Below are 21,914 nucleotides of genomic sequence, written 5' to 3' on the forward strand. Positions count from 1 at the left end.
AAGGACAGGGAAGCCTGGCGTGCTGCAGTTCATGGGGTCGCAAAGAGTCGGACATGACTTAGCAACTAAACAACAATTAAAAACAGACAATTAATGGAAAAAAATAAGTTTTCATAAAGATGACTGTCACAGATGGCATTAATTCTAAACCATTTTGTGCAATAAATATATAAAAAATCTTGATATACTTACCTATATGCATGCAGTAGCAATGACTGAATATGAAAGATGTCTTATTAGGAAATAGACTCATAAAAATGACTATATATGAAAGAATATTCATAAGAGACTAAAAATACTTTCTGGGAATTTGTAATAAGCATACTATGGACAAAAGTTCCATAATTTGGGCTATAATAAAACCTTTCAAAAGCAGGGATTTGTCAATACTTGATAGCCAAACTTGTTAATAAAATCTTCCCCATCATCATCATTTGTATCACATCACTAAGACATTACTTCCCTGAGACCAATTCCATAATTATAGGAAGACTGGGATGCTGACTTGATCATAAACATTTGCTATAAGGACGCCTTGTCCCCTTGTAATTCCTGCATGTATACCTTATGGATGTTCGCACTGTTGTTTTATCACTACCATAGACTAATCTGGTTTGTTTATGGTAACTCACCAAGCACAATGACCACGGTCTTCAGAAGACTCATCATGGTATCCCGATTCCGTCGGGGTCCAGAACTATGCCGAGACATCCTCATAGTCCTCTGGCGAACATAGCCAAAGATATGAGCATACAGAACGACCATGACAACAAAGGTCACCAAGTTGAAAATGGCCCAGAAGACCAAGTAAGAGTCGCTGTAGAGGGGTGCCATGTTGGAACAATTTTCAATATCACAGATGCAGTTCCAGCCCACACTGGGTATGGCCCCCATAACAATGGCCATGGTCCAGATGACCACAATCACCACCACCACCCGCCGATTGCTCATCCGCGTGTGGAGCTGCATCCGGAAAACCGTGATGTGCCTCTCAATTGCGATGGCCAGTAGGTTGGCCACGGAAGCCGTCAGGCTGGTGTCAATGAGGCCCTGACGCAGGAGCCACGTGCTGACAGTCAGTCTCCGAGTATTGGGTCCTGTGTTGAACATTAGGTAGAAGTAGGCCAACCCAGCAAAGAAGTCCGCAGCAGCCAGATTCGCCATTAAGTAATAAATAGGAAAATGGAAGCGGCGGTTGACATAGATCGCCACCATGACCAGGAGGTTAGCCAACATGATGAAAATACAGACGGTGATTCCAAGCCCCATCACCAGCTTGCTGACTGTGTTCCATTCTGTGGCAAGATACTTTCCACTCCGGTTATAAAAGAAGGCGATAGACTCATTGTAGAAGCACTGCGGTTCATTCATGGCTGTGAACTAAAAGAGAAAGGAAGAAAGATGAGAAAAAGTGAAAAACCACAGATCCAAATTTAAAGATGTATAGATAAATCAAGGCTTCTATGGTAAATGTGGCCCCCAAAAAGCCATAAGCAAAGAATTTGAAAATCTGACTCTGTGTAATGTTCTATGATTATATTGAAACCCCAAGATTTCTTACAGTTTTACTGTCCTCAAGATTAAAGAGAGCTGGAGTTAAATAAATGACAAGGTCTGTGCTTGGTGGTTGCACATCATTGAAGTCTACTAGAAAAGCCACACGACCCAGAAATCGTGCTTAAAATACATGAGACAGATGAGAATTTTGCAAGAGGGTTGCAACTGGAATATTTACCATAGTGCAATCTATTTTGACCTGTTATTTAGGGAATCTGTAAACACAGTTGGTTTATAGATAGGGTATCATTGCCCTATTATTCTGCATTTCTGTTCTCACATAGCATGTTCAATCCGTGTCAGGCATCTTGTAACGTTAAGTCCCCACAGGAACTATCAGCGCCAACATTTCAAAGAGGTCACTATGCATCAAAGCTCCTTTGCCCAAAGCCAGCGTTTGCTGTTCAACATTCCTGTGGTCAGCACTGTCCATCCCCACAACTACTTACCCCAGAATAGCATTCATGAACGCATCTATGATGTTTGAGAACTTTTTTCTTTTTGGAGGACATAAGAAATATGTTACCTAGTGTAACCTTCAAAGAGCAGTTGCTATTTGGACACTTTTCTAAAGTATATCTTTCAAAATGATAATGAGTGATTTAGTTCAGTTCAGTCGCTCGGTCATGTCCCACTCTTTGAAACCCCATGAACCGCAGCACGCCAGGCCTCCCTGTCCATCGCCAACCCCGGAGTCCACCCAAACCCATGTCCATTGTGTCGGTAATGCCATCCAACCATCTCATCCTCCGTCGTCCCCTTCTCCTCCTGCTCTCAATCTTTCCCAGCAACAGGGTCTTTTCAAGTGAGTCAGCTCTGCACAACAGGTGGCCAAAGTGTTGGAGTTTCAGCTTCAACATCAGTCCTTCCAATGAACACCCAGGACTGATCTCCTAATGTTTTATTATGTGTTTTCATATTTTTAACATTCTCAATTGGAATATATTTGCTAATTAACTACTTCAGCTCTTACTTGAATCCAAAAAGGATTGAGGAGGTTTATAACAGAGTGACACAGGCAGTCAATAAAACTATTACAACAAAATTAGAGAGTAAGAAGTAACATGAAGGAGAAACTAGAAAATTACACACCAAATCACCTTTCCTAAAGACTTAAGTTTACCTGTGACTCCTAAAATTGAAGAATATTTTTTGAAGACAGCTCACAACCAACCTTTTTATCTTGCATTGCATTTGATAAATAATCTAGCAAATCCAGTTTTTTTTAAGCAAATACAGTTTTAACCACTAGTTTTGATCAAATATTCTACTGAATACCCGTGGACTGTGCATAAATGTTTACCAATCACAGAAACCTCCAAAACAGTGTGTGAGATTCTTCTTGAATGCTTAGTCTCCTGACTTGTCCAGAAATCTAGGGTCTCTTTCCTCATTTATACTCAACAGACTTTAGATCATGCTTCTATAATCATCACTCTTACTAGGCTGTATGATTATTTATCACTCTGTTTCTTAAAAAGATGACACTCCAGGGGAAGAGTGGGGACCTTGCCCTACACATCTTGGTATTTCATGTACCTTCCACAGAGAACCCCTTATTGGAGATCTGAGAATTTATGCTTCATTCCACTTCCAATCTTGCCATTACTCTGGGTAACTCATCTAATTTTCTAGCTTCTCAGTTTCTTGATCTCATCACTCATGCCTTTCTATTCCTATAACTCAGCTGCCCACTCCCCTGGTCATACCCTGAACTTGGTAATCGTTCAAAACTGTCTCCCTTTGGAAATAATCAATTGATACATTCAATACTGTTTACATTTTAATTACTCTTCCCAGTCTTTCCAGTTTATACATTCTAGTTACTCACTTCCCATTCTTCACAATTTCTCATTTGATCCCCAATACAGCAGTTTTTTGAAGCCATCTATTTCCTTAAGCATCCTATTTTTTCCCAGTAGATTACCTCTCTCTCTTACCCCTTTTTCTTATCCATCTCAGGTTCCATAGTGTATCATTTCAACCACTTTTTTTTTTTGCTAACACAGGAACACATTCTCTTCTTGAAGACTCTGAGGTCAGGTTTCCTTCAGAATTTAAACATTTTCTGGTTTTGTTTTTGCTTTTGACCACCAGGACGTCAGATCTTAGTCCCCCAACCAAAGATGGAACCCACACCCCCTGCAGTGGAAGCACAGAGTCTCAATCACTGGATTGCCAGGGAAGTTCCCCTGAACTTGCTGGTTTTAAGCACAATTATAGAGGACATAATCCTTATCTGATGTAACAGCCCCATCAAAATTTAGGGCGGCACTCCATAATGATACACATTACTTTCTAAACTAAAACATGAATGTTGTGTTGTGTGCTTAGTCACTCAGTCGTGTCAGACTGTTTAAGACTCCCTGGACTGTAGTCTGCAAGGCTCCTCTCTCCATGGAATTTTCCAGGCAAGAATATTGGAGTGGGTTGCTATTTCTTACTCCAGGGGATCTTCCCAACCCAGGGATCGAACCACATCTCTTGTGTCTCCTGCATTGGCAGGTGAATTCTTTACCACTTGATCCACCTTGGAAGCCCTAAAATACGAGTATATACACTAAATTTGATAAATAAAGGTTGTAAGTAGCCTCATATTGATTCATTCAGAGCAAATTTTGCCACTGAGTCAAGAAAAAAAAAAAATCTTCCATTTTCAGACCTTCTTGAATTTTATAATTTCAAGTTAGGAAGCAGAGACCTTTACCTTTTAATCGACTTGCTCCACTGTACTTCTGCAACCATTTCTTAGAATAACACCAGTCTTGGATGAAAACAACTGGTTCCTGTAATGGTAAAGAACCCACCTGACACTGCAGGAGACAAAAGATGCAGGTTCAATTCCTGGGTCAGGAAGACCCCCTGGAAGAGGGCATGGCAGCCCACTCCAGTATTCTTGCCTGGAGAATCCCATGGCCAGAGGAGCCTGGTGGACTATAGTCCATGGGGTTGCAAAGAGTCAGACATGACTGAGCAACTAACACTACTCCATACTTATGCCAAGGATTCTGAGAACTGTTAGAGGAAATCTAAAATACCTGGCGGGCTTCCCAGAGAGCTCAGTTGGTAAAGAATCCGCCTGCAATGCAAGAGACCATGATTCTATTCCTGGGTTGGGAAGACCAGCTGCAGAATGGATAGGCTACCCACTCCAGTATTCTTGAGCTTCCCTTGTGGCTCAGGTGGTAAAGAATCAGCCTCAATTGAGACTTTAATGCCATAAGAAATCTGATTTTCACCCTAATTATTATTCTGTGTCTTCTTCACAGTAACTATTTAAAACTTATCTATTATTCTCTCGAGTCCCACCTTCCGTCTCTGCATCAGCAGTTGCCAAAAGGGGAAACTTAGAAATCATCAGCTTGGAACTCTTACCTTTAAAATTACTACTCAAGAATCTATCCTTCCTTCTCCTTCTGTTACAATGGAAAAGGCATACCCTTTGTCTCCAAGTGTTCTGAATCCCATCCATCCCTACTATTTCCAGAACCTTGTTCTATAAATTGCTTCCTTTCTCTTCTTCAGACCTTCAATTCCCCTCCTCACTCATTCTTCTCTCCCATGAATCTTTCCTATCTATAATCAAGCTGGTTTAATCTCTACCAAAGACAGAAAGAAAGCCTTACAATAACTTCATGTTCACTTTCAGGTTTGATGATTCTTTCCCCTTCATGGCCAATTGCTCTCTCTTACGTCTCACTGGGGATGAGATGGCTGGATGGTATCACCAACTCGATGGACATGAGTCTGAGTAAACTCCGGGAGTTGGTGACAGACAGGGAGGCCTGGTGTGCTGCAATTCATGGGGTTTCAAAGAGTCAGACATGACTGAGCGACTGGACTGACTGACTGATGTCTCACTGGGCACACACTGGTTTCTCAATTACCTGTCATATGACTTTTCCTCCTACCCCTCCATGAAAACCACTCTAGCCTTGAGTTTCACATAACTTCCCAAAGTCATACCAATCTGGTGGCTGGTCCAATGGAAACTTACCAGTCCTCACTATCCTAACCCCTCAGAGCATCAGACACATGACTGGAAGCCTCTTTTTAAGAAAATCCTCTTTCTTTGACTCTCATGACATCATATTCTCCTGGGTGCTGATCTCTCTCTTGGGCTGGTGGTCCTCCAGTCATTTCCAAGGTTTCCCATCCTCTGTGCAATGTTACTATTTCTACCCTATATTCTCATTTAACACACTTGTACTGATTTTTCAAAAATGTCCTCCAAGATTTCAGTTATCTTATATATCTCAAATATTCCTATGCCCAGTCATTCAGTCGTGTCCAACTCTTTGTGACCCCAAGGACTGTAGCCTGGCAGGCTCCTCTATCCATGAGATTTTCAGGCAAGAACACTGGCATGAGCTGCCATTTCCTTCTCCAGGGGCTCTCCTGACCCAGGGATCAAACCCCACATTTCCTGCATCTCTTGGATTGGCAGGCTGATTCTTTACCACTCACCCACCTGGGAAGCCCAAATACTCCCACACCTATACATTTAACCCCTATTCCTTTCCTGTGCTTTAAGCAAATATCAAACTGCCCACTATTATCTCTATTGCATAGTCTCTGTGTTCAAAACTAAACTCAAACTTTAAATCTTCCCCAGCTGGCTCCTCCTGTGGTCTCTATTGCTAAGGCTAGAGAACCACTAGCTTTCCAGTGGCCTGAGTGCTAAACCTGGGAAATTCCTTTTTCTCTCATCCTCATCATTCAGACAGTAACCATATCCTCTAAACTCTCCTTCCTCAGTATCTGTTCCACCTGTTTACTATTCCACCCTCATGGCCACCAGCAATACTACTATACTGGTTTCCTCGGTATTCTTTCCACCTAGCACTAACCTCTTCTCCAGTGATCTTTCTAAAAGACAAAACTGCTCAAACTGTTTCTCTACTGAAAACGTTTCAGTGGCTTACCAGTGCACATAAGCTAAAGATCGAAACTCTTCAACCACTTTATCAGGCCTCTCTAGCCTCTCCTGCCTCAACTCAAGCTATTCATGGCTTCAAGCTCTCTGCTTCACCTGTTTAATGGACTGGAATCTCTTTCACCTCTGGTTCTCAGCATCACTGAGAACGGACGTTTTCTGCACCAGCATCCAAAGCATTTGTAAAACACAGCTTGATGGCCACATCCCAAGAATTTCTGATTTAGCAGAGCTGAGAATGGGCCCAGGTGATACTGATGCTGCTAGTCTAAGGACCACACTTTGAGTACCACTGGCCTAGAACAATCCTTCCCCCATTTTCACCTTATACTCATTCTTCATGTACCAGCTGAATACTATTCTTTCTAGTTGTTCTCCCAAGATCTTCCCACGTCTCAGCAACGTGCTTCCTCCACAGTTCCCTGCATCATACCTATAACAACGCACAATGAACAATAACGGCTTAATTATCTATTGACATGTCCCCACACTGGACTAAATATTATGAGGGCAGAGGGTCTTTCTTGTTAGTTGTATAGCGTCCAACTATTAGACTAGATGCTAAATGTATACTGATTGCTTCTAAAGCTAATTCCAAAAATGTTTACACTTCATGAGTTTCCTTTCTGCAAAGGATATTTTTTAAAATGTAAAGATAAATGTTGTATTTCACAGCATTCCAACTTCTGAATGCCAACTGCCAACAAAGTCAAGCAGTGATATGTACAGCCTCATTGCTTTTCTCACAGAAAAACTGTGTCATTAATAATTACAATGCAAAGTATAAGTTGTCTTTTTAAGGCACAGTACACTAAGATGAATAAAACTGACAAATTTCTTCTAAGGGATTCCAGTGTTTACTCAGCAAATGGCATGTGACCTGTTTTATGCCATCTCTTATCTCTTAAAAATTGAGTAGTGATACCATAAAAAGCATACCATATTTAATGACATAAGTTACATGACTTTTTTGAACCTTGGTTTTATCATGTTAAATCAGAAAATTGGGCTAAATTATACATAAGGTCTGTTTCAGATTTAAAATTCTATACTAAGAATATTTTGGGTAAGAATTCAATATTTAATAAAATCACCAGCTAAATATTAAAGCAGTAGAAAATATACCAGGAATTAAAAATAGTAAAGGTAGATAACTCCTGTGGAGAAGGAAATGACAACCCACTCCAGTACTCTTGCCTGGAGAATCCCATGAACAGAAGAGCCTGGAGGGCTACAATCCATAGGGTCACAAAGAATTGGATATGACTGAAGCAACTTAGCACAGATAATGCCAGGGGGGAAAAATATTGGAATTTTAGCTGAATTTAGTACAACAGAACTGAATTGAAAGAAGCATTAAATCTTTTCTCCTATCATCTACAAAAATCAGCAGATCTAGAGAATAAGTGAAAGAGACTTTGGTAGCATCTTCAATGGTATTCAGAAGGGTAGTGTGAAAGTACTTCTTTACTTTTCCAGGACCTGATGGATTTAGGCAAAAACCCATATCAAGCTCTGGGAGTATCCAATTCAACTATGACTGGGTGGACTATAAGCCATTAGGTAGTCATAGTTATAAGGATAAAGCAAACAGGAAAAAATTTAGCAAACACATGGGGAGAAAGCAACTCAGAGGAGATGGCCATCCTGAAGAATAACATAGAATGCCTCCCCTTGAAGCAGATATATGGAGCAAAAGTGGGGGGCGGGGGGGGGCGGGCAGAGGGAGAAGGGATTAAATGCCAGGATTTGTATTTCTAATTTTTATTCTCAAAGTGCTTTGTTAGGATACAAGCACTGAAAATAGAGAAAGTCATTGTAAAGACAGAAAAAAAATATTCCAGAAAAAACTCCATAGAGATTATATTAGCTTCCTATTGCTAACATAACAAATTGCCACAAATTTAGTAGCTTCAAGAGACAAATTTATTATCTTACAGTCCTGAAGGTCAGAAGTCCAAAGTGGGTCTCACTGGGCTAAATCAAGGTGTTGGCAAGACTGTGTTCCTTTCCAGAGGCTCTAGAGAATTTTTCATGTCTTTTCCAATTTGCAGATATGGCCCACATTCTTTGTCTCCTGGTCCCATTCCAGCTTCAAAGCCAACAATGACCAGTCAAGTCAAGCCCTTCTCACACTGACATTATTCCTACACTGAATCTTCTTTCTCCATCTTCCACATTTAAAGATCCTTGTCCACCCAGAAAACTAGGATAATCTCCCCAACACAAAATATGGAACTTCATCACATATGAAAAGTCCCCTTTGCCAGGTAAAGTAGCATATGCACTGGTTCTGGGATTAAGTACACAGTGGACATCATAAGAACTCCATCAGTGTGGCCACCAAAGAGATGAAAAGCCATTTCTGAATTAAAAGCAGTAATTCAGGCGGTGAAGTATAAAAATTTCAGAAAACTGAAATGACAAGTAGAAAACATACTTAGGAAAGTTACTCAGTGCTCAGAGAAGAAGGTCTGAGAAAACAGTAAAAGGAAAGAAGGCACATACAGGAAAAAATTCCTACCATAACTCCTCCAACTAAGACTAGGACAAAGCTTAAGTAACACAGCTTGAAGTATATGAAAAGTTACTGCTTAAAAAGAAAGACCTCAAGTTACTGATGTAAGTTTACATAAACTATAAAGGATTTAATTAAAATCAACTAAAATTCAGACATAGCTAGGTTAGATTTTGGAATCTCAGGGTTAAAATTCTAAAAATATAAAAAGTAAACAAAAAGCAAACAAATATTGAGAGAAAGAGAGAAAATACAGTATTTTCAAACTTCTGCTGTAGAATTCCAAAGGACAGAATACAACCAATCAAAATCTCCATTATTCAATTTCAATTTGGAAAAAAAACCTCCATTATATGGAGACAGTGTTTGAGAGCCATAAAGTCTACAACCAACTATACTTAAATTCTCATAAGGGGATAATGAAGAACAGTTCCGAGATGTGAGAGCTCAGAACGATCATCATATACATTTCCTTCCTAAAGAAAATATAAATGCAAGTAAGCCATGAAAAAAGTAAAAATAAAAACCACAATAGAATAAAAAGACTGGCAGCACACATTAAAAATACACAAAACATAACTGAGTCTAAGTAACTGCTCTTCATATGGTTATAAAACAAAGCATACATCAAAAATAACTTGAATGTATACTTATTGTGAAAACAATAATAATCTGGAATTAAAATCATTGTATTGATAATAAAAGAGAAAAACCATTTAACACTAAAATAAATATACATGTATATATATAGTGAGCACATAAGAATGATTGTGTTCATAATGAATGTTTTCATAATAAAAATGACAGCACTGCCCCCAAAATCACTGCATTGATAAGACTTAAAAATGGGGGAAGAGAAGTATGTAAACATCTGTTTTATTACTTAGGCACAAATCAAAGCATACTAAGTTGTAACAATAATTTTCAAAAATAAGTTTAAATATGATTCAAAAACCATCAAATTGAGTAGTTAACATACTAAAAATAAGATGACAACTTTTCATATTACTGGTGAAAACAGAGAAAAACAGGGGGGAAACAAACTATGTAAAGAATGACAATTTTGTGAAATTTAGATTTTGTGAAATTTATATAGATAAAACTATAAATGATTTCCCTTTCTTCTTTACAAAAGTAATATGTGTTGCAAGAAGTTAGGGGAAAACAAGAATATAGTCAAACAAAACTCAAATACTTTTTAAAGTTCATTATTCCAAAATCTCAATCACTATAATTAGAAATTTCTCTGTAGTGAGTTACAGAATTCCACACTGCCCAAGAAACAAAGACATAAATAAGATAGAATGATTCCAAAAATAAACTGTCCTCAAAGCTAAAAAGAGAAGTCCACATTCATGCCCTTTTCACATCTACCAATTACATCACAGGATGATCGGGTGGAGGGCGGAGGCCTCACTGGCTGCTCTACAGAACAGATGTTCCAAATCTCAGAAATTTACCTCACCTTATCATGTGATCTCAAAAGAAGTCATAACAAATCTGCCAAGCCTGAGCTCTGATGAGGCAGGGAGGGTGTTCATCTTCATTAGGCACTTCATCTGTTCATTGGCACATTCACAGACATTACTGGAATGCCAGGTACAGGCAAGGCACTGCGCTGGGCTACGCCTTCCAGGGGTACCAAAGTGATACACCTGGGTGCCTGCTGTGGGCCACTCCCATTCCATCCAGTGTGGTCTTTAATCTCTTGAAAGACAGCTACATCTTCATTAGCCAAGTGAAGGGAATGCTTAGCACAGCTCACAGACTGGTTATTAAGTCTATATGATTTAGTAAGTATTTAGATAAGAATGTAAATATGCACTCTGACAGACTAAAAAGAGATTTTAATCTATGCAGAATAAAGGACCAGTAATAAGACCTAAATCAAGCCAGTCTGGTTTCCCACTTCTGTTAAAGTAAAACAATGGAGTGGGTGAGGACTTCTTCCTGATTCTGATGCTCACCAGCTAATCTGGTCTCCAGTAAAGTCTCACAACATCTCTAAGTGTCGATTTCTCATTTATAAAATGAGACATCTCTAGTGAAAGTGTTAGTTGCTCAGTCGTGTCCCACTCTCTGCGATTGCATGGACTGTAGCCCATCAGGCTCCTCTGTTCATGGGATTCTCCAGGCAAGAATGCTGGGTTGGGTAGCCATTTCCTTCTCCAGGGGAATCTTCGCAACCCAGGGATCAAACCCAGGTTTCCCACACTGCAGGTGGATGCCTTACTGTCTGAGCCACCAGCGAAGCCATGAATACTGGAGTGGGTAGCCTATCCCTCTCCAGGTGTCTACCTGACCCAGGAATCAAACCAGGGTCTCCTGCATTGCAGGCAGACACTTTACCAGCTGAGCTACCAGAGAATTCAATTCTAGTTCTTAAAGCTAAAATACTCAGACTTTCCACACATTTCCTCCCTCATTCCCTTCCGCCCACAATAAAAGATTGAAAAGGGACAGCACAGAATTTAATAAATATCATTAAGTCTCTATTTACAATAAAAATATTTCTCACACTTTTTAGAGCCTCAAATGAGAAACAATAAGAAGAAAAAAACGAATGATCCACCACTAGAATCAGAAAACAGGCCACAAAATAATGCTGATGCAAACCAAAAATGTTTTAAGTTAGAAAGTTATATTCCAAGTAGTTGAAGAACATGCAATTACTAGATTTTTTTAAAGTTTATCTGAAAAAGTATATAAAATGTTACCTCTTATACGGCAAAAATGTATGGAAATATGATGTACAGACATGTAAGAAAGAAAACTATGGAAAACAAACAGTAAATAATGAAAACACTGTGTATCTGTTATTCCCTGTAACAGGCTGTGTGAGTGACATCATATTAGCTGAATTTTCAGAGAGAATTTTGAGTCAGGCCCAAGAGGAAGAAATGGAAAAAAACAAGACAAAAAACCAAAATAAACACTACGACATGCTAGAGAAAAATATAAGCAGTGTTTTAGATGCGCTGCTGAGCTCTGAGGGGACAGCAGACTGAGGTGATAGGATGCCCTGGTGGCAGATTGTCAACATTATGGAGACAAGGCATTAAATATTACTGGGAAAAAGATGAGCCCTTGGCCTTAACTGAGGCAGTGACTTAGAACTGAGACCAAGAGCTAAGCTAGGAGTCTTGAAGATCTCCCTATTAGTAAAAGAGTGAACCAGAAAACACAATCTACTTACGTGCACTGGGGAAAACAATTAAGTTTGTCTGTCTTACTTAGGCTCCTGGTTGGGAAATAAATAAATTAAAAGACTCCCTTCAGAAATTAAGACCCCGAGCCTATAAATCACACACAGATGGGATTTGAAGTTAGACTTGTTGCCAAGTCTGAGAATCCACAGAAGGAGAAATTAACAAAAGCCACAGCCCTTAAGCTTGTGATATCTCCACCTACCCTCCAAACCCCACCTCCATGTGCCTAGCAAGCATCAGACCACTCCAGAGGGTCAGACATCAATACAGCCACACAGGACTCTCTCTGGTCAGCCCCACTGATGAATTCATCATCCCAAAGAATAAAAACACACAAGACGGATACCATGTGTGAGAATCAGCAGAACAGTACACAGTAGGATCGGATCCAGGAATATCAGACTAAAGTCAAAACTGAACCAATTGAGTTTCTCCCTTCTCCACTTCAATTGGTTCCAGTTACATTTCCATTTCTATTCTTAAATGCTTATTTTTAACATGAAAATGCATGTTGAACATGCATCCTTGACGTCTACAAGTAATCCTCTTCCCTTGGTGAGCACTCAGTCCAATGCCTCCAGCTCCCTGTGGTTCAGCATTACTTCCATTTGTTTTGAAACCTACCTAAAATTACTTGATATTACATTCTCAGTTTATTTGGTTACCTTTGTATGATGCCAGCACACCGATGTTATGAGCACAAAAGGAAGATTAAGAGCGAAATAAATTGCCAGCCAGTATTATTTGAGAAAAAAAATAAAAAGTTCCTAAATAAAATAATTATCTATATTTATATATTTAGATCTATATAGGAAAAGAGAGAGATGTGACTAAACAGAGTTTATTCCAGAATGCAAAGATGATTTAACATTTAAAAAATCTGGTAATAGAAATCACGACGTGAACAAACTCAAGGAAAGAAAAAAGGCCAATGATCATCTCATTAGACATGCAAACATGTGTTTGGTAAATTTAAATAACTTCCATGATAATTTGCCAGTCTAGGGTTAGAAGGAAACTTCCTTAACTTGGTAAAAGGTATAAGTATGGCAATTGTCATATTTGATGGAAATATTAATATTCCCTTTCAAGAAACAAAGCTGATTCAATCACCAATTGCCTTTAGCATGTATTAGTGATTATAGCCAAAACAATAAGAAAAAAAAAGAACTGGAAAAGAAAAACTTAACTCTTTATCACAAATGATTAATTATTTACATATAAAAAACAAGATGATCTATAAACTGTATTAACAGAGTTTAGCAAATTTGCTGAGTTAAATATCAAGCCACATGAATTAACTGTGTTCATATAGAAATATCAGAAAAATATTTTAAATTATTATTTCAAGGACAACACATAATAAAAAAAGGTTTACTGATTCTAGGAATAAGTGTAAATATTCAAAAGCTTACAAGGAAACCTAAATAATTGAAGAGATAGCATTTCATGGGCAGAGAAAGATGTTAAGATGTCAGTTTTCCGAAACAGTAATATATAAGTTCAGTGCAATAAAATGAAAATCCCAAAGGGTTTTTCACGAAGCTTGACAGACGCTCTGAATACCGCTGCAAAAGTACAAAACAGCCAGAGTACGCAAGATAACTTGGAAGTCAAAGAACTGGATGCCCTACGGAAAACCATATTTTATTTCAAAGTGATAGTAGTAAGACATGATACTGGCACAGAAAAACAACCAACCAATGACATAAGGAACCAGAAACACACACTTTCATGGCAACTTGATATAAGAGACATGGCTTTACCTACCAACGGGGAAAACAGCATTAGCTGTTCATCTGTATGAAAAAATAAAAGTAAAACAAACTGTCTTTTCCATATCACACACAGAAATCAATTTCAGGTGATATAAAGACATGTGTAAAAAAGGAAATAAAAAATATATTTATAATTTGCAACTAGGGGGATTTTTCTAAACAAGACCAAAACATTGACAAAATTCAAAACTTCCATGCAGCAAAAGACTTTCTAATCGATGAAAAGAAAAGTTAAAGAATAGTAAAATTTTGGCAATGCACATAATAAAGGTTTAGTTCACAAATCTAAATAGAAAAGCCAAACAATACAACAGCAAAATAGGCAAATGTGGGGACAGGCAATTCATTAAAGAGGAAAACTAAATGGCCAATCATCACATGAAAAGATAATTATTTTCCAGGGAATCAGAGATAATTAAATAAAAACTGCAGTCAGATCCAATTAACCAATCATTCCATCAGGTGGTTAAAATTTAACAAGTCTGAAGATATCAAGAGTTGAAGAAGACTGCCATACAGCTATGGTGGGAATAAAATTTTAGTACAACAGCTTTGCAAAACAGTTTGGCAAAAACCTCTTAAATTAGATACATTCATACCCATGATTGTATGATTCTAATCCTAGAAAACCTCACACATGTGCCTGAGGAGACATACTCAAGAATTTTCATTGCTACTCTTTTCTAATATCAAAATAATAGAAGTAACATAAATATTCATCAAATGGAGAATGGACAAATTGTGAAATAACCAGAAAGATATGCTATAAAGCAGCCAAAACGAACAAAGTATAGCTTTACGCATGCTGATGACTAAAGCAACTTGCAAAGTATACATGCACTACGTCACTCTTAGAAATGTCAAAAAAAAAAAAAACTTACAGAAAATACTATACATAGTTTAAACATTTTCCTCACATATGTATACATCACAAATATATGGGAGGAGATGATAAGTATGAATTTATGCTATGAGCCATGGGGGAGGTTAATAGATTTGGGAAAGAGCATAAGGGGCTCAACTTTATCTATAATGGCTCATTTGTTTATTTATTAAAGCACAAAATATTTTCTTCAGTTCAGTTCAGTTGCTCAGTCATGTCCATGTCATGTCTTTGCAACCGCGTGGACTGCAGCACGCCAGGCCTCCCTGTCCATCACCAACTCTCAGAGCTTGCTCAAACTCATGTCCACTGAGTCGCTGATGCCATCCAACCATCTCATCCTCTGTCATCCCCTTCTCCTCCTGCCCTCAATCTTTCCCAGCTTCAGGGTCTTTTCAAGTGAGTCAGCTCTTTGCATCAGGTGGCCAAAGTATTGGAGTTTCAGCCTCTGCATCAGTCCTTCCAATGAATATTCAGGATTGATTTCCTTTAGGAAGGACTGGTTGGATCTCCTTGCAGTCCAAGGGACTCTCAAGAGTCTTCTCCAACACCACAGTTCAAAAGCTTCAATTCTTTGGCGCTCACCTTTCTTTATGGTCCAACTCTCACATCCATACATGGCTACTAGAAAAACCATAGCCTTAACTAGACGGACCTTTGTTGGCAAAGTAATGTCTCTGCTTTTTAATATGCTGTCTAGGTTGGTCATAACTTTCCTTCCAAGGAGTAAGCGTCTTTTAATTTCATGGTTGCAGTCACCATCTGCAGTGATTTTGAAGCCCAAGAAGATAACGTCTGTCACTGTTTCCACCATTTCCTCATCTCTCTGCCATGAAGTGATGGGGCCAGATGCCATGATCTTAGTTTTCTGAATGTTGAGCTTTAAGCCAACTTTTTCACTCTCTTTCGCTTTCACCAAGAGGATTTTTAGTTCTTCTTCTTCACTTTCTGCCATGAGGATGGTGTCGTCTGCATATCTGAGGTTATTGTTATTTCTCCCGGCAATCTTGATTCCAGCTTCTGCTTCATCCAGCCCAGCGTGTCTCATGATGTATTCTGCATATAAGTTAAATAAGCAGGGTGACAAGTACTTGAGGTACACCTTTTCCTATTTAGAATCAGTCTGTTGTTTCATGTCCAGTTCTGTTACTTCCTGACCTGCATACAGATATCTCAAGAGGCAGGTCAGGTGGTCTGGTATTCCCATCTCTTTCAGAATTTTCCCCAGTTGATTGTGCACAGTCAAAGGCTTTGGCATAGTCAATACAGCAGAAATAGATGTTTTTCTGGAACTCTCTTGCTTTTTCAACGATCCAGAGGATGTTGGCAATTTGATCTCTAGTTCCTCTGCCTTTTCTAAATCCAGCTTGAATATCTGAGGTTCACAGTTCATGTATTGTTGAAGCCTGGCTTGGAGAATTTTGAGCATTACTTTACTAGCGTGTGAGATGAGTGCAATTGTGAAGTAGTTTGAGTATTCTTTGGCATTGCCTTTCTTTGGGATTAGAATGAAAACCGACCTTTTCCAGTCCTGTGGCCACTGCTGAGCTTTCCAAATTTACTGGCATATTGAGTGCAGCACTTTCACAGCATCATCTTTTAGGATTTGAAATAGCTCAACTGGAATTTCATCACCTCCACTAGCTCTGTTCATAGTGATGCTTCCTAAGGCCCACTTGACTCCACATTCCAGAATGTCTGGCTCTAGATGAGCAATCACACCACCGTGAATATCTGGGTCATGAAGATCTTTTCTGTACAGTTCTTCTGTGTATTCTTGCCACCTCTTCTTAATATCTTCTGCTTCTGTTAGGTCCATACTATTTCTGTCTTTTATTGAGCCCATCTTTGCACGAAATGTTCCCTTGATATCTCTAATTTTCTTGAAGAGATCTCTAGTCTTTCCCATTCTACTGTTTTCCTCTATTTCTTTGCACTGATCACTGAGCAAGGCTTTCTTATCTGTCCTTGCTATTCTTTGGAACTCTGCATTCTAATGGGTATATCTTTCCTTTTCTCCCTTGCTTTTGGCCTCTCTTCTTTTCACAGGTATTTGTAAGGCCTCCTCAGACAGCCATTTTGCGTTTCTGCATTTCTTTTTCTTGGGGATGGTCTTTCTCCCCGTCTCCTGTACAATGTGACGAACCTCCGTCCACAGACTGACTAGCTTAGAGGAAAGCAATAAGATGTGAGGCTCCAAAGAGGCAGCTTCTAATATATAAATATTTAATGCAATTTAAAAAATATTTTTCAGGAAAAAAATCATGCAAAAGCATTCTCATAAGAATAAATGTACATTCAAGGAATGTACATTCCTGATACATCATTTGAGTTACATCTTGCGGTAACTAAGACTACAATTTCACAGATTCCCTATCATTCACCACCTTACTCTTCCTGCCTTGTCTTTCTCCACCAATACAGAGTTGGATTTCCAGCTATAATATAGGCTGTGTGGCCCTAATACAGCCCTCCCCTCCTGTTTTCCCAGGTGACTTCAGTAACCTGATGAACCATAATTAAGGTAATGCTAAACAGAGCTTATTTAACTTCTATGCAGAGTGCATCATGAGACACGCTGGGCTGGATGAAGCAGAAGCTGGAATCAAGATTGCTGGGAGAAATATCAATAACCTCAGATATGCAGACGACACCACCCTTATGGCAGAAAGTGAAGAGGAACTAAAAAGCTTCTTGATGAAAGTGAAAGAGGAGAGTGAAAAAGTTGGCTTAAAGCTCAACATTCAGAAAACTAAGATCATGGCATCTGGTCCAATACTTCATGGGAAATAGATGGGGAAACAGTGTCAGACTTTATTTTTTGGGGCTCCAAAATCACTACAGATGGTGATTGCAGTCATGAAATTAAAAGGCGCTTACTCTTTGGAAGGGAAGTTATAACCAACCTAGACAGCATATTAAAAAGCAGAGACATTACTTTGTCAACAAAGGTCCATCTAGTCAAGGCTATGGTTTTTCCAGTGGTCATGTATGGATGTGAGGGTTGGACTGTGAAGAAAGCTGAGCGCTGATGCTTTTGAACTGTGGTGTTGGAGAAGACTCTTGAGAGTCCCTTGGACTGCAAGGAGATCCAACCAGCCCATCCTAAAGGAGATCAGTCCTGGGTGTCCATTGGAAGGACTGATGTTGAAGCTGAAACTCCAATACTTTGGCCATCTCATGCAAAGAGCTGACTCATTGGAAAAGACCCTGATTCTGGGAGGGATTGAGGGCAGGAGGAGAAGGGGACGACAGAGGATGAGATGACTGGATGGCATCACATTCTCGAGGGACATGAGTTTGAGTAAACTCTGGGAGTTGGTGATGCACAGTGAGGCCTGGCGTGCTGTGATTTATGGGGTCGCCAAGAGTCTGACACGACTGAGCGACTGAACTGAGCTGAACTGAAACGGCTTTTTAGAGTATGCAAAGCCTTTGGAGTTGGGCTCAAACCTGAATCCAGATGAACGACTCTTCTTTTCAGGCTTCAACTAAAGCTTCAAACCTCCTTCCTTCTGCTGGCTGGTGGAAGCTCATATCAGTGCAGATACTTTTAAATCAGGCAGCTATCTTGTCTACCAATAACCACACCCTATACCAAACTGAATGCAGAGTTCCAAAGAATAGTAAGGAGAGATAAGAAAGCCTTCCTAAACGATCAATGCAAAGAAATAGAGGAAAACAATAGAATGGGAAAGACTAGAGATCTCTTCAAGAAAATTACAGATACCAAGGGAGCATTTCATGCAAAGATGGGCACACTAAAGGACAGAAATGGTAAGGACCTAACAGAAGCAGAAGATATTAAAAGAAGGTGGCAAGAATACACAGAAGAACTGTACAAAAAAGATGTTATGACCCAGATAACCATGACACTGTGATCACTCACCTAGAGCCAGACATCCTGGAGTGCAAAGTCGAGTGGGCCTGAGGAAGCATCACTACGAACAAAGCTAGTGGAGGTGATGGAATTCCAGCTGAGCTATTTCAAATTCTAAAAGATGATGCTGTGAAAGTGCTGCACTCAATATGCCAGTAAATTTGGAAAGCTCTGCACTGGCCATAGGACTGGAAATGGTCAGTTTTGTTCCAATCCTAAAGGGCAATGCCAAAGACTGCTCAAAACTACTACATAATTACACTCATTTAACATGTTAGCAAGGTAATGCTCAAAATTCTTCAAGCTAGGCTTCAACAGAATGGAACCAAGAACTTCCAGATGTACAAGCTGGATTTAGAAAAGGCAGAGGAACCAGAGACTAAATTGCCAACATCCACTGGATCATCGAAAAAGCAACAGAATTCCAGAAAAACATCTACTTCTTTTTCACTGACTACTCTTAAAGACTTTTGTGATCACAACAAACTGTGGGAAATTCTTAAAGAGATGTGACTATCAGACCACCTTACATGCCTCCTACAAAACCTGTATGCAGGTCAAGAAGCAACAGTTAGAACCAGACATGGAACAATGGACTGGTTCAAAACTGGAAAGGAGTACATCAAGGCTGTATATTGTCACTCTGCTTATTTAATTTCTATGCAGGGTACACCATGCAGAATGCAGGGCTGGATGAATCACAAGCTGTAATCAAGATTGCTGGAAGAAATATCAATAACATCAGATATGTAGATGACACCACCTTAATGGCAGAAAGCAAAGAGGAACTATAGAGCGTCTTGATGAAAGTGAAAGAGGAGAATGAAAAAGTTGGCTTGAAAACTAACATTCAAAAAACTAAGATCAAAAAAAAACTAAGATCATGGCATCGGGTCCCATCACTTCATGACAAATAGTTGGGGGGGAAATGGATACAGTGACAGGCTATTTTCTTGGGCTCCAAAGTCACGGTGGACAGTGACTGCAACCATGAAATTAAAAGATGCTTGCTCCTTGGAAGAAAAGCTATGATAAACCTAGACAGTGTATCAAAAAACAGAAACATCACTTTGCTGACAAAGGTCTATATAGTCCAAGCTATGGTTTTTCCAGTAGTCATGTACAGATGTTTGAGAGTTGGACCATAAAGAAGACTGAGTGCCAAAGAAATGATGCTTTCGAACTGTGGTGTTGGAGAAAACTCTTGAGAGTTCCTTGGACAGCAAGATCAAACTAGTCAATCCTAAAGGAAATCAATACTGAATATTCATTCGGAGGACTGATGCTTAAACTGAAGCTCCAATACTTTGGCCACCTGATGCGAAGAGCTGACTCATTGGAAAAGACCCTGATGCTGGGAAAGATTAATGGCATGAGGAGAAGGGTACAAGAGAGGATGAGATGATTGGATGGCATCATCAATTCAATGGACATTAGTCTGAACAAACCCTGGGAGAAGGTGATGAACAGGAAAGCCTGGCGTGCTGCAGTCCACGGCGTCGCAAAGAGCTGGACAGGCCTGAGCAACTGAACAATAACACACCCTACTCCTCCTCCTACAGGACAGGAGCTCTGACTCCCAAAGCTTGCCTTGATCTTTGAAAGTTGCTTGATAGCTAATCTCACCTTTCAGGAATTCATCTCCTTCATGGCCCTTTCAGAAATATTTTATCTGATGCTAAGGGACAAGTAACAACTGCTTCTCACTTCTCTCCCAGCCTGAGCCTGTCTAGGATAATCATTTACAAAATGGACTTAAGTCTCACTTACTGGCAGTTCCTCACAGGATGCTGTGTGATTACCAAATGGCAGTACCATCAGGCGGCAAATGAAGGTGGAATTTGTAAATAGTGGTCTTATGACAGTGAGGTACAGTTCTCCAAAGACATAAATTCCCAGACCCTATGATTACCATCTCCTCAGCTGGTGAAAACAGCAAGGTGTTATCACACCTTAGCATATATTCATGGAATAGCTATAACTAAAGTTCAAAGAAAAATAACTGGAGACAGCTATGAGAGTAAAAAGGAACACTGGCTAAGAGCACCATCATGGGTCGTAAGAGGGAGGAAGCCTCACCCCTTTGAAGGATAAAGAATTGACTCCATTAATCATTAAAGACTAAACCAATTAGAAAAGATGTATTAGAAAAAGAAACAAATATTAATGTCTCATGTGTGGTTTATCCTAGGTATCCCAGTACAATTTTGTCTTATGAACTGAAAACCAAACGTGCCCTCAGATTGTGAAATAAGATATCCTCTCAAACTTTATCTGTGTTTATAAACACAAAAGGGGGCAGAGATGAATTCAAATTGCAATATGAGAACAAATTTAACTTCTAACAGAAACATGGTTCAAGATGGAGTAAGTCAGAAATCTCAATGTTTATCTCCACATGCATTTATTCCTGGCAATACATTGGAGTTTTCCATAGAGTGTTTATCTAACTTGGCTTTCCTGTGATGGATCTTCTGGCATATTACATAAGTGCGTCATACACGCAGACCATATGTAGAGGTAACCACTCTCCCCCTGTTAAAAAAAAGGAAAAAAAAAACAACTCCCAGAATAATTATGGGGAAAAGGAAGGAACTAACGTATGTATGTCAGCGATCTGTTGACAGATGCTGATACTGTACAAAGCATCTAACATATTTTGCCATTTAAATCTGTGAGCACAGTGTCTATTATCAGAATTCTGATATAAGTGAGTTCTTTCATAGAGATGCATATTGAGGTACAAACATGAGATAAAATAACAGGATGCCAAGGATTTGTTTTAAAATATTTCATCCCCCCAAAATGAAAGAAAGTGAATCAAGTTTGGCCAAATGCTGATAACTGTTGGATCTGAGTGATGGCTATCCTGGGATTCACTCTATTATTCTGACTCTGTGTGTGTGTGTGTGTGTGATATTTGAAAACTGCGTAATACAAAATTCCCCAAAAATGGAATTCTTTCAATCTCAAAAAACACAACCCATTGAACACAGAATTCAACTGCTTTAAACTAGAATTATCCACTCTCTAATATCAGAAATAAACCTCTAAAAACCTGTAAGTAATGAAGTTCAAAAATACCTGTCTTCCAACAGACACCAAGTAGATACCTACTTGTTAGTTGATGTAGAGCACTAGGTAAGAACTAGG

The 21,914-nt window shown here is 39.3% G+C and overlaps 1 protein-coding gene across 2 annotated transcripts in view; it reads right to left on the reverse strand.

Annotated features, from left to right (window-relative positions):
• Positions 1–21,914, reverse strand: part of LPAR1 (lysophosphatidic acid receptor 1) — a 153,903-nt gene that overhangs the window by 56,173 nt on the left and 75,816 nt on the right. For both annotated transcript variants that reach the window (XM_043453701.1, XM_043453702.1), the window contains exon 3: positions 633–1,380. In XM_043453701.1, the coding sequence (XP_043309636.1) occupies positions 633–1,380 (748 nt within the window). The remainder of the gene's footprint in view (positions 1–632; positions 1,381–21,914) is intronic.

The sequence above is a fragment of the Cervus canadensis genome, chromosome 30 (genome assembly GCF_019320065.1).
Source record: "Cervus canadensis isolate Bull #8, Minnesota chromosome 30, ASM1932006v1, whole genome shotgun sequence".
NCBI lineage: Eukaryota > Metazoa > Chordata > Mammalia > Artiodactyla > Cervidae > Cervus > Cervus canadensis.